Source organism: Alosa alosa, chromosome 6 (assembly GCF_017589495.1).
Source record: "Alosa alosa isolate M-15738 ecotype Scorff River chromosome 6, AALO_Geno_1.1, whole genome shotgun sequence".
Lineage (NCBI taxonomy): Eukaryota > Metazoa > Chordata > Actinopteri > Clupeiformes > Clupeidae > Alosa > Alosa alosa.
The window spans coordinates 25005122-25018121 of record NC_063194.1 but is presented as its reverse complement, the minus strand read 5'-3'; the positions used below and the strand labels follow the sequence as shown (position 1 = coordinate 25018121).

The following is a 13000-nucleotide window of genomic DNA, read 5'->3' as shown; positions in this document are numbered from 1 at the left end:
AAACACCTCCAAAGGCCTTTAAATGAAGTCTCTCAGTCTAATGCATTCCATAAATCAACCTTTTCCATGATATTCTAATTATATGACCAGCACCTGTATATTGAAAATACCCATTTGTATCATTGTAAGAGGCCAATGACACCAAACGGAACACATGAACATCCTTGATAGCAATAGACCGATTTCAGTGTCCAGGTGTCCGGCCACGTTGATGTTAATGATCCCTTAATTGGCAGGGTAAAACGTCTTCCTGTTTCTGTCTTTCCTGTGGACTTTTCTTTTGCTGTCTATGGGACAGTGCTCTTCCACAGGAAGTTGATTTACACAGCGGCCCCATCTTGTGAAATGGGCTAATTCTGTGCCGTTCAGTCATGTCACGAATATAAGGGTTTCCACAGGTCATGGAATTTCTGGAATATCAAGGAATTTTGGGAAGTCTATTCCAGACATGGAAAGTCAGGGAATTTTGTTGTAGCAGTTTAGAATTTACTTGCCAAAATACATTAATACAGATATATTTCTCAGCAGAATTGGTGTATATATGGTTATTAGCTTTACTGCTTGTTTGAGTAGTTGTGGTTAGCCCAACTTTGTTTATTCAATGCCCATTTATTAATCTCCCACTCTAAAAAAGTAAAAGATTCTTGAATGCGGCAGCTCTAAAATAATCGGTCAGTATATTGTGTGGATTGTGTGGAGTCATGGAAATCCAAGCTTTTTTGTCAGGGAAATGTCATTTTGACTTTGAGTGGAAACCCTGAATAATACACACTATAACTCTGACATTGTGAGGTTACCACTGCATATGACTAAGAACATAATGAATGTGCATGAAGCTGCAGGCAGTTAAAATACTCAAGGTCAGTATTATGCCTGTATTTTAGGAATGATGCAATGATAAGTCCTGACTCCGGTAGATTTACAGATTGAGTAAATATCTATCCTGGTTTCCTTAGCTAAGCTAATAATTTCCCCTGTAGTTCCAAGAAAGTGCCTATTTTCACAAGGGCTACAAAATTGGTTGCCTGTTGAAATCGCCTATAACAACAAATCCTTTCAGTGTGTGATGATTTGTATTTACTGTGGGCACTACACGTACAGCCATAACAGTCATAGGGAAATAATTAATTATGTGGCCAATATTTGAGCAAATGTTGTCTTTAATATTTGTTGAGAGGTTTAAACATTGGGAGCATTGAAGATGAGTGACATTAGCCAAGGGTGGACTGCATCTCAAAACATGCAAACAGAACATGCCTTTTACTGACCGCAATGTTGGATTCAGGATGCTCTACTGTTTCTATACACCAACAGTTATAACAATCCAAAGTGTTCTTGTAACAGGTTCCCATGGACATCATCCTCAACGTATGGATTTATTGAATATTTATGTATTTGGCTTGCAAATCGTTTTCTAGACACAAGCAGTGTTTGAAAATAACATTTCCTTTCAAATGAGATCTATACACAAAGTTGTCATATAAAAATACATTTTTGACAGGCTTACAAGTAGCAAACTTCTATCAAGAATATTTAAACGTCTTTCAGATTGACAGTTAAGAGTTGCACTTTGACAAAATACAGGCTGGAAGTGGGACACATGGCCATTTTACAGTTACAGTATATAGCAGTACAGAAAGTGATTAACAGTCATACAATTGTATTCTATCTGCAAAAATGTAATCTTTCATTACAACTCTGAGTTTGTTGAACCACAGAAGTAGCTTTGCCTTCAGGAAGCTCCTTGGTGTAAAATCTACACCTTGACATTCCCTTCATTGGCACAAGAGACTTTTGTAGACTCATTTTGTCCCACCTTCTGAAGATACTGACAGTTGACTACTGCGCTTTCACTGAAGCATATTATTGGTTGAATATACAACGCCCGGTGAAAGGGTTTAAGGATATCTGAAAACATGTCAAGATATTACATTGTTTCATATCAAGAGTGATGGCACTGATTTGGAGAACAGCAATGGAAAAGCACAGAAAAGTCTTGGATGACAATTACCACTCGCTAGCTTGATTCCCCTGTACAACGCAAACAGTAACAAACTTTTTTTCTGTCATCGAATGCAAGATTTGTCAAATTATGTAGAAATTTGTAACAAATGTCCCTTATTTAGCGAGCACATTTGACATAATATTGAACAAAAACAATGCATGGTTCAAGAAAGTCACAGTTTTCATTGATTCTGAACAGAAGCCACTGCGGAACACTGCTGTAAATACTGCTGCTTTTGTTTGGTCACAGCAAAGCCAGAGCCAGCTCTGGGAATGCGCTCTGGTTTCAAACAAGCACATTATGCCTGATTTGACAGAGCTCTCGTAAATTAAATGCAAGGAAATAAAAGTAAACAACAAAAACATAATGCCATCTTCTTTCATGCCAAGTATTACAAACAAGGGCTTGGTACCTGGCAATAACATATTCACACTGAAAATCACACCTTTTGGCAAATAAATCATTACAACACAATACTTATGTACAACTTCACATTATGATAGGCTCAACAGGGACAATGGACTTATAATGAAGGGGGGACAACCCTCAGATTGTCCACTGACGTATAGAGGAGTTGTATGGTGGACAATGCATGCATGCATTGATTTCATCCTTCATAGGAGGCTGGGGCTGACAAGATGTAGCTTACTGTGGAAGGCGGGCCCAAATGCATATGGTGTGGTCCTTACATGGTCTCATTCACAGGCAGCTATGGAGGAGCCTGGAGCAAGTTAGCCATGGCTCTCTGTGCCGTTAGGGGTCAGCCTTGTCTTGTGCTCAACACGTGGGCCCCTGGCCGAGTACTGTACCAGCAGGAAGGGCTCCTTGGTCTCTCCCTCGCCCACTATACTCTCCTCATCCTCAGACTGGCTCATGCGCTGCAAGCGCAAGTAGCACCAACAGCCAAAGATCAGAGCACCCAGGGCTGCTACTGCAATAAGGATCACTATCACCGTAACCACCCCAGTGGTGGGGCTATGGTCCATTATAGACATTTTAGTCTGTGCAACCTATTGAAGTTACAGTAAAGACAGTCTTAATGACAGGCGTCTAGTCTGTAAGATCTCTTTGACTCGTTTTCACACCTCTGTCTTTGGCACCTATGAAGAGAAAGAATGCATGTAAGAAAATCTTCACAGAGCAGACATGTGGACGTCGTACTTCTCCAAAAGTCGATCTATACTCGCAGAGCAGCCGCCAAGAAAGGAACATCACAATTAACTGCTGAAGGCAATTCTACTGAATGTTATTAAGACACATTTTAGACAAGGGATAGATAAGTCTGCATTATACGGCCAATTCGGATTCGGACCAATTCAGATTGTTTGACAATCAATCAGTGGAATCATAATCGAAGCTATAGCTTACAGTATGCAGCTGAACTCACAGACAATAAATTATGTCTATACCTCAACTGCATAAGTGTATGAAGCAAACATTACCGGGAAATACCCTCGAGCAACCTTGCTTCCTCAATCATCGACGAGCCAAATACGTACCATGCCCCTGCCTCCTTAATTCTACATTTCCATGCCACTCATGACTGACTACGTTGAAAAATGCAAAATACAAAAAATAAAATTATGTATGGGTTAGTTTTCTATCCGTCCGACAATATGTTACAGAGGGAACAGTTAAGTAGGCTAGGCGATTGGCTAACTGATGCTCTGTATAAACTACAAAATTGACTAATTAACACCAGAGAGGGACACTAAAATGGTATGCATAACAATCTAGCGAGACACAAAATATCCATCTGCCTCTTGTGAGGTGAAATAATTGATAACGCTTACCATTTTCTCTCAAGAGACGTGTTATGGGCGTTTTCGGACTCGGAAATTTCCCGTCAAAGCTGCACCACTGTATGATTTGCCAGCAAGAACACATTAAATCCGTTATGTTTTAGCTGTATATCCATAATTATGCATGCCACAAATACCGCAAATTATTCTGATAATCCCCAGTATCCTCCTCCTCCACAGTATAGGACCTAGACGTGCACACACCATAGAACACACCTTCAGCAAGATGTCCACATGAAAAAGCTGAAACCCAACAGGAAATGAGATCAGTAAATATATATCCAATCATGTAAGTCGATGAGTCCATAGTAAGAAAATGTGTTTGGTTGACAGTCTTGAGTTTGTATGCAATTTATTTTTTCACCATTCTTCTGCTGTCGTTGTAGGCCTATAGCCTACGTGTTTTTTTTTTGTTTTTTTTTGCATTTGGAACATAGCTACCCTCAGAAGAAAATATATGGACAGCCAACGCAGGGTGTCAGTCGTGTCAGCATGATGTCTCAGATTTATTAAATAGGCCTATTATAAATCCTGCTAGGGAGCAAGGGTATTTGGACTCCAAACTCCTCAAAGAGTAATGTATCCAATAAATCCCGATATAACAGGATTAACATTAGTAACTACAGAAACCACAATATTACAGCCCGTTTCCCAAACACCGGCTGTAGCCTACACATAGACAGATTGACACTATTATTTGGGGAAGATATTGATGTATGGACCCTTTCAAGAGAGTTCCATTATCAGCATCATAGTTGGCCCCACAAGACTTTTAACATTCCATATGTTATCTTAATGCAGAGGAAGTAGATTGGGGCCCAAATAGAACGTTCAAGCATTGTTTTTGTTTACCTTGTTGAAAGGGTCTATAGAGGAATGGGATTGTGACGCCACACGAAGCGTGAACATGGCACGCATCTACACAGACGGATGCATAATTGCTCTGAATATTTTGTGGATGACATGAGTCAGCGTCAAAGTTTTAGTGGGCGAGGTGGTTACACTGAAAATGGAATGTAGCTTACTGCACCAAATGTTAGGAAAAATGTAGCCGAATGAAATCACAGAGATCGCTTTGATGCAGTGACGCACACAGTTATCCCCACGTGATTAAACATTTTTACCATTTTTGTCAAATCGAAAGTAAGCAGACAGGAAGTCAGAGAACTTATGGAAAATTGAAAATTAGATTACTTGTGGAGTGACGGTAGGCTCGTCGACTACAAAAAGGCGATTTTTCCTGGGGATATAATTCTACTGTGTAAGTATGGACACATTAGACGTATGGTCAAAGGTTGTGGTTACGTCTCCCTCCCTAAAGGCTAGCCTGTGCTGACTTAGCTTTACCTGATGTGAAAGTTCGTATCCAGGATGGCTATCGACATTTTCCATACAGTAAAAGGTTGTTAGGGAGTCAGCTAACGTTAATTATCTAACTAGAAGCTAGCACGTTAAAGAAATGTGCTAATGGCTAATGTTAGTTTTTACGTACGTCTTCTGAAGGACATGGGGAGTTTTCGGTAACAAGTTATGTAACGTTAACATTAATTTAACAAGTCTTAATACCATGACAATGATATTATTTCGTTATTAGTTATCTTTCTAAAGTTAGCTAGGCCTACACTTCACAACGTTGCTTTCAATCAATCAAAATCAAGATAAGTTACGTTTGCCGTTGCTGAATTCTAGCTACCGTATCTAAACGTTGTTAGCATGGTAGCCTACCCAATTCCCGACGCGGATGTTCGCGTTTTTGTTTTATTTTCGCAAACGCTTTTGTCCAAAACAACGCACATTATATTTTAAGCAAGGATCAAACAAAACCAGACAATTGACAAACCACCCTACTTGGCTGCTACAAGTGTTGACACCTCTATGGTTGACCTCTTTAGAAAGCTCAAACCCTGTAGTTTCTTAGGAAACAATCAGAATAATTGTGTGAAGTACTGGCACAGAGTTATAGAGGCTAGAATATTGTTTTTTTCTTTCTGCTGGACAACAAGCATCTCTGAACTGACCACATTTCAGCCCTCTAGGTCACTTGATATGACTTTTGAAACACAACTGAGCCCTAGCACCAGGTCTTGTAAAGCTGTGTGCAAAAGTAGATCAATATATAATTAAATATGAGTACTTTAGACCATTATTTGCCAAGGTATGCTCATACGTTTTGTAAAATGCCCAATTGTAGACTATTTTAATTGTATGTCAGGGGTTCTGATATAGAATGACTACACAAAATATGGAATAATTACACAAAAGTTGGTTCAATGGGTGTGTATAAGATGGACTATACATCTGCATAACTAATATTGGATAAACAACATAAATATTTAATTTCTATAGATTCCTGTGACTATTTTAAGACTCAATATGCTGCATCTACTTATTGCTAAGGGATATACACCGCAGCTAGAAGTTAGGGAAGCACCAAAGGCGGAGAAGGGGGAGGAGGGCATTTTTGACTAAATTTAATTGAGACATAGTAAGATTAATCTGACAATGTAAATCATTATATAGATTGTACATGAAAAAGGTTGTCATGTTTGGATTCCCAAGAGTCCAAGCTTAGCAATATGGTGCATACAATTGATTTAGAATGTTGGGGGGAGGGGAGTAGGTGTGCCGTAAAAGGCCACCTGTCTCTTAATAGGTTTTAAGGTGGGACCCCTTAATCTACATTTAAGGTGTCAAGTCAGGAGTTCATTTTTCTTGTTGTGATTAAGGGGGTAATTAAAGACCTTATCTAAATTTTATTTTAAGGTGTTAATCAGGAATCACCCAGAAGCTCGGGGAGAGCCATAGACATTACAGTAACTTTACAGCTGTTTTGGTGTGATCTCTAAAGGGGTGTGGCCCGACTGAACATATGTACAACACGTGCCTCTGTTCACAGAATTCCAGACGGGTCATGGCAAGCGCACCTCCAATGGAGCCAAACTACTTCGGCCAGCCCCAGCCTCCAACATATGAAGAGACTATAACTGGTCCTGTGTATACCTATAGTCCCACACCCCCTCCTCCTGTCTATGACAAAATGCCCCAACCAGCTTATCCACCACCTTTTACACAACCAGCATATCCACCTCAGGCATACCAACAGATGCACCCACAACAGTCAAATGCAGCAGGAAATGCAGCAGGAACATCAGCTGTAGGTAATATCACATTAGGAATCATACTTTCTGCACAGTTCAGTTGACCTAAAATGTCGATCATGACAGTCAGACGTGCATGTGGATCGTGGACCACATACTAATATGGTTTTGCATATGAACATGATGTGGTCAAACGTAAGGCTTAAAATCACATTGAATGGATGAACGCAGTCTTTAACCTTGTTCTCTGATCTTAACAAAGAAGGTATGCTACTTTGGTCTGTGAAAAACATGTCCAGATGCTTTTTACAAGCCCTTTTACAACCATATAATTAGTCTGGGTCATGTCAAAGTCAGACATTTGTGTACTAAGGAGGAAACATTTTTGTTATATTTGGGGGACTAGCTTGCTCCACATTGTTTCCGGTTAAAAACTCGGGCTGTGTTCAAAGACCTTTTTATTTGTATAGTGTACTCACAGAAGGAAGAGGTAGCGGAAGATATAAAGATATTAGCTGAATGTGCCTAAAAGTGTTTATTGGTTAGAAATCATAGCAATCTCTGCATATTTACAGCAAGAGTACTCAGACTGGCTGACAAAACTGTTATTAATCCTGACAGCAGTTTCTTGAACAAACAACCAAAAAACCCAAACATTTCACCTGTCACCTGCTCTCTCTCCAGTGAGCGTCCAGACCGTTTATGTCCAACCACGTATGGTTTTTGGAGATTTTCCAGTACACGTCCACTGCCCTGTATGTGCCCAAATGGTCCTCTCTCGTCTCTGCCACAGCAATGGAGTCCTGACTTGGCTAACCTGCTTTAGCCTCAGCCTTGTAGGGTAAGTTAGCTGTAATTTACATTTTGTTGTGTGACTAAAATGTAAATGTCCATGCTATAAACTGAACACCAGTTAGTAGTTAGCAGACAATAAATAGACCAGACAATACAATTCATTAACCTACCGAGATGTTTTGTAAATACACATTTACATAGGTCAAGTAACTAGACTATTTCTTGAAGCATATCAAATAACCATATTCACTGGAAATCTTTTTTCTCTGTGTATAAAATGGATGTCCCCTTGGCCAGTTGCATTTATGGATGCTGCTTGATTCCGTTCTGTGTGGACGGCATGAAAGATGTGAAACACATGTGCCCCAACTGCAATTCTTTGCTGGGAGTCTACAAGCGGCTGTGATGTTCATTCTTGCTGACAACTGTGTATAAAATATTTTGATCCTGTTTAAACACATTTGTACATATTATATTAAGGCTGGAGCTTTATTTCTTCTTTAGGGGTCTCCAAAAAGGATTTCTATATTTGTTTATATTAAGTCTTTTCAGCAGATAGTGCCATGTTTGTTCATATTTTACAAGTTGGAGAATAAAGGTGGAGGTGGTTTTCTCTTGTAAGTGCCTTGTCAGAATGACAGTCGTAGAATAAAATACATTGGTTGTAATCAAAGGACATAACAGAAAGAGCTTTAGCAGATAGGAGGGCCGAATTGCCCTTCGTTGTGACTGAGGGATGGTTGTCTTTTGTCATTGTATTCAGAGAAATTTGGAATGTTATTCTTTCTTCCCTTCCAATGATCACCTACCTAATCATATTACATAGTAGGGTACTATTTGTGATCCATAAATGTCAATATGTTGGTCAAAAACCCCTCAACATGTGTTGGAGAAACAGTGTGCTTGAACAGTGTCAATAGCCTACTTAATCAGTTACTTGGAAGAGATCATGCAAGTACTGTCATAATGGACAGAACCTTAATTAAGCAATATGTTAGGATTGGATAGGTTGGTAAAGGATATTGCCACAGCTGTAATCCAACCATAGTCTGAGGTCAAGTGCTTAAGATAACTAGGAAGATAATTTACTCTTTTGATGTATGGTGTCTAGGTAAATGCCAGTTAGATACCAGAACAAATAAAATAGAATTGTCCAGAAAACATATTTCAGCACAATATTTTTAAAATCTGGATCATTTTTTGTGGTAATTCATGCATGAGGGCAAGGGCTAGACAAGAGTATGGAGTAAGTAAGAAGAAATAATTAGCCATATCAGTTTGCCATGCAATATGTTTCACTGTCTGATTCGCTATTTTTTATTTTTAAGTCACTTTATGAACATAATCATATTTTATTATTACAAAGTTGTGTTACTAAACTGATACTGTATTACTACTGTTATTGTAATGTGTCGCTTTGGATATGCTCCAGTAAATGCCTAACTTACATGTATCAATGTTTCTCTAAACAATGCATAATGTGCCTTTTTACAGTGTACACTATTCTATACATTATTCATATAGTCTGTTTCCAAATCATGTTATTGTATATTCACATACATTTCTTAATATACCATAGATGTCGGCCTGATGTATCACTTAGGCTATATATTATTTTGTGGAGAATGTCAAATATAAAATTGATTAAAAGAAACAACACATAAAAACTCAAGATGCATATAATTAAGTATTTGTTTATTATTATTAAATTATTTTGACAATGTAAACAATGTTGCCATTTATATCTTGACCAACAGCACCAGAATATAAACCCCTTTGTTTTATTGCCTTGACTTGCCATAATATATTAAACTGTTTGCGTAACACAACTGCACACACATGAAAAAAGGTACAAGGCAAACAGACGACTTGACAACCAAGATACATTTCAGGGTAAAGTTTGCTGCAAGTCCTCCACTTCATATTTCCACAGTCTTTTATGAATCAAAGAATTATCAGAAAGGTCGGCCATTTTTACTGCCCGAAGCACAGGTTCTGGGCTATGCGTTTGGACTTGACCCATGACCATGACATATTTACCTGTAAGTAAAATGAACAGGTTAAGATATTTAGTTAAGTTTTAAACGTCTCTGGTTTGTAAACCACTAGGCCCCTTGATAATTAGTGTTCTGTGTAAACTAAATGCAATACGGAGTTTAGATAGCCACTTACCGTGAATTAAACATGGCTTTCCCTTAGGTATGTTATTAACACCACCAACAACAAAGTTACCAGTCTCGTCCAAGAGAACAATTGTGTTGCGATCTGGCTGAACTTCGACCACAGTCCCTTGCATCCATACGATAGATACTACGAGGGAGTTTTCCTTCCCTTGACCAACTCTCTTTATACTGAATTCGGACTTTCCATTTGAACCAATACGAATTTTACCATCTCGAAGCTGTCCAGAAAGTACTTTCACAGGGGGACTTCGTGTTTTATCCAAAACTCCTGTCTCGGGTGACGTTAGTGCCATTTCATAATAGGGCCTATTATCATTTATGTTCCCGCGTCTCTTCGTCTTTTTCTTCTTCTGTTTCTGTCGACTGACTCTACTTCTTCTGCTACTGTGACTTTTACTGGCAGTTTGCAAACAAAGTGCATCACCGCCATCTTCTGGACCGAGGTGTGAACTCATTGGGATGTCTTAGACATTCTCTGGTGCTACTGTATACAAAACAAAATAAAGAAAAAACTAGATGTACCGCATAGCGGTACAAAAAATGACCGCCGCTCAGTCCTGTACGTCCGTTCCGCGAAAATAAATCACACTTCAATTTGTCTCCATATTTTACTCCATCCCCCACTCTTGAAACTTTTGTGTATGCTTGTTTGGCATGCCTGAGTGTGTGTGTGCGGCTGCACAGAAAGTACCCTACTGGTGCTGAAAAGGTGAATAGATTGTAGAATAGCCAAAGAAGATGTAGAATTGTTATAAAACCTTTAAAATCTCTAAACAATCACAAGTAGGGCAGTTCATCACAGTTCATCCATTGCAACTGGATTGATGAAAGGTCACTTACACCTGTAGGCTACATTGTATTTGGGAAAAGCAAAAGGTATCAGCATAATGTTATTTATTTATTTATTTTTTATGTATTTATAAACAAAAACATCTCTGTCAGTTCCATGCCGTTTTCAACAGCTATCAAAAACAAAGGTCATTTTGGATGGATGGATTTTTGTGAATGTTTCTTCTTCTACATAAGATTTTAGTCATCTTTAGTTCATGTAATACTTTATTGTCAATGCACAAATTAAGTAACAGTAGTCTGAAACGTTATTGTTAATGCACAAATTAAGTAACAGTAGCCTAGTTGTAAACGAAATGCTGTTTTACATCTAACCAGTGGTGCAAATAACTGACATGTCCAAATGGGCCTTGATGATGCTCTTGTTGAAGAGCTTTTGTCCGTTATTGTTAGTGCAAATATAGGCTGATTCATGTTCCCTTGCATTGTTTAACTGAGGTCCATGGCTAGTCTGGCTTTCATCAGACCAAGCTCAATCTTTGCTCAAGCTCAAGCTCAATCTTTTAAATATTAATCTTAAAAAATAAATAGCGGGCAGATCAGGCTGGGTTCACCCAGCCTAGTCCATAAGGCACCGATATTGTTTAATTTTCCGATTGAGATATACACGCTCTGGCTATTCTAAATGCAAAAATGCATCAGGGAGTTATGACAAAACGGTAACTAACAAACTAGATCCTAATAGAAAGTTGTTAGCTTCCCTAAGCTACAGGTAGGATTATAAGGTAGGCCTATTGACAACATAAATTGTCAATAGGCTATGCTGGCGACACAAATAAAATCTCCTTTGGAAACCAATGGCTTACGCCTTACAGTATGAAGCGGACTTAAACTGTCATATCGTGGCGAAAAGTTGTAATAACATTCACGCAGCTCCATGAGTCAAGGAAAGCGCGAATGAAGTAGCCACTTCTAAATGGGACCCACTACACAGTAGCTTAAGGTGTTTTGCTAAAGCAGCCATAATGAAATGAAGGTGTCATTGTTTGGATACTTCACACACACGTGCTTTTTAATTTCACAGACTACAACTACCAAGCTGTAATCAAAGCACATCGATTCCCCTCTCACACCCTGCACGCACTTAAAACAAAATAAACAGGCGTCTCAGTCTCACGCATGTATAGGCAAAACTGTATCAGACCGGTGTAACGTTGGTAAATCTTCCATTGCACAGAATGATTTTTGTAGCACGTGCAATAAATGACAGTCGAAGATACAAACAGTGCTGCTATACATTTGCTTGGTATAACCGCATTTATAGTTTTCTACAAATGCAATAAATCAAATGCCTCCATCACTCAACCAACGCTAACGGTAACATTACCTAGGTCCTTATTGATATTACAAGATTAACGTACCTGCAGTAAAAACCAAGCATGTCCGATAAACATCCTCAGATTTATTTCGGCTTCAAGAAGAAATGGGAATTACACTTCATGTGAACATCGTCCTATCCTTATTAGATGTTAAACTGCGTAAAATTACAGTCCTTGTATGAAGCGTCCATTGTTTTTCCAACCCACTTTTAACTTCCAACAAAATTACGCCTCACTGCAACGATCGCCATCTAGTGGACAAACGACTACTTCTCGCCAATACTGAAAATGCAGCCATGATGATGATGATGAATATTTATTTTGGCTTTCTTTTAATCCTACTGATTTTCATTTTTTACCGGGGGGGCAAATCACAAATGAGTGATTATGAGCCAGGTTGGCGTGGGCCCTTGAGACCAACATACCATAAAAGATTCACAGAGAACTGTGTCTGCCCTACCCTCCTTTCGGGGTCCAGTCCAGCGGGGGCTGCAGATGAAAACGAAAAATGACGGTTCCATGCTATCCATGTGGGGTACATGCTCACCAAGTTTTGTGTACCCGGTCTTTCAGTGTCCCGAATCCTTTGTTGGTGTACGCCACTAAATGTACACATAAATTATTTTATTGTAAGGCCCCCATGATCGAAAGTACACAAAACTTGGCATGCATTCAGAGGGGTGTCATAATGATCCTACACTTTTAATTTCGTGCAGTTTTGACCTTGTCAGCCAGAGATATTGAGATGAAAACACCTAATTTTTTTGCTTTTTAATTTTTAACTAGGTGGCGCTATACATGAAATAAGTGGTAATGGGATGGGTTGACATGCCCCCTTAAGACCAACATACAAAAAAAGGTGGACCTCCTAGGCCCTACGGTTCTCGAGATATTCACAGAAAACTGTCTCCGGCCACCTACAGGCCAGTTGGTGTATAGTAACATAAAT

The 13000-nt window shown here is 39.0% G+C and overlaps 3 protein-coding genes across 3 annotated transcripts; 1 reads left to right on the top strand and 2 right to left on the bottom strand.

The window, feature by feature from the left end:
• Positions 1–1142: 1142 nt before the first annotated feature.
• Positions 1143–4072, bottom strand: snn (stannin). Its single transcript, XM_048245785.1, has 2 exons — positions 3799–4072; positions 1143–3105 (listed from the first exon to the last, which is right to left on the bottom strand). Exon 2 carries the CDS (start codon positions 2998–3000, stop codon positions 2737–2739), a length of 264 nt encoding a protein of 87 aa, XP_048101742.1. The 5' UTR covers positions 3001–3105; positions 3799–4072; the 3' UTR covers positions 1143–2736.
• Positions 4073–4754: 682 nt separating this feature from the next.
• Positions 4755–9372, top strand: litaf (lipopolysaccharide-induced TNF factor). The gene is made up of 4 exons (XM_048247005.1): positions 4755–5068; positions 6704–6965; positions 7590–7746; positions 7998–9372. The coding sequence occupies exons 2-4, from the start codon at positions 6719–6721 to the stop codon at positions 8104–8106; spliced, it is 513 nt and encodes a 170-aa protein (XP_048102962.1). The 5' UTR covers positions 4755–5068; positions 6704–6718; the 3' UTR covers positions 8107–9372.
• A 42-nt stretch (positions 9373–9414) lies between these two features.
• rmi2 (RecQ mediated genome instability 2) lies at positions 9415–10271 on the bottom strand. Its single transcript, XM_048247006.1, has 2 exons — positions 9873–10271; positions 9415–9740 (listed from the first exon to the last, which is right to left on the bottom strand). The coding sequence occupies exons 1-2, from the start codon at positions 10174–10176 to the stop codon at positions 9589–9591; spliced, it is 456 nt and encodes a 151-aa protein (XP_048102963.1). The 5' UTR covers positions 10177–10271; the 3' UTR covers positions 9415–9588.
• Between the last annotated feature and the right edge of the window lie 2729 nt (positions 10272–13000).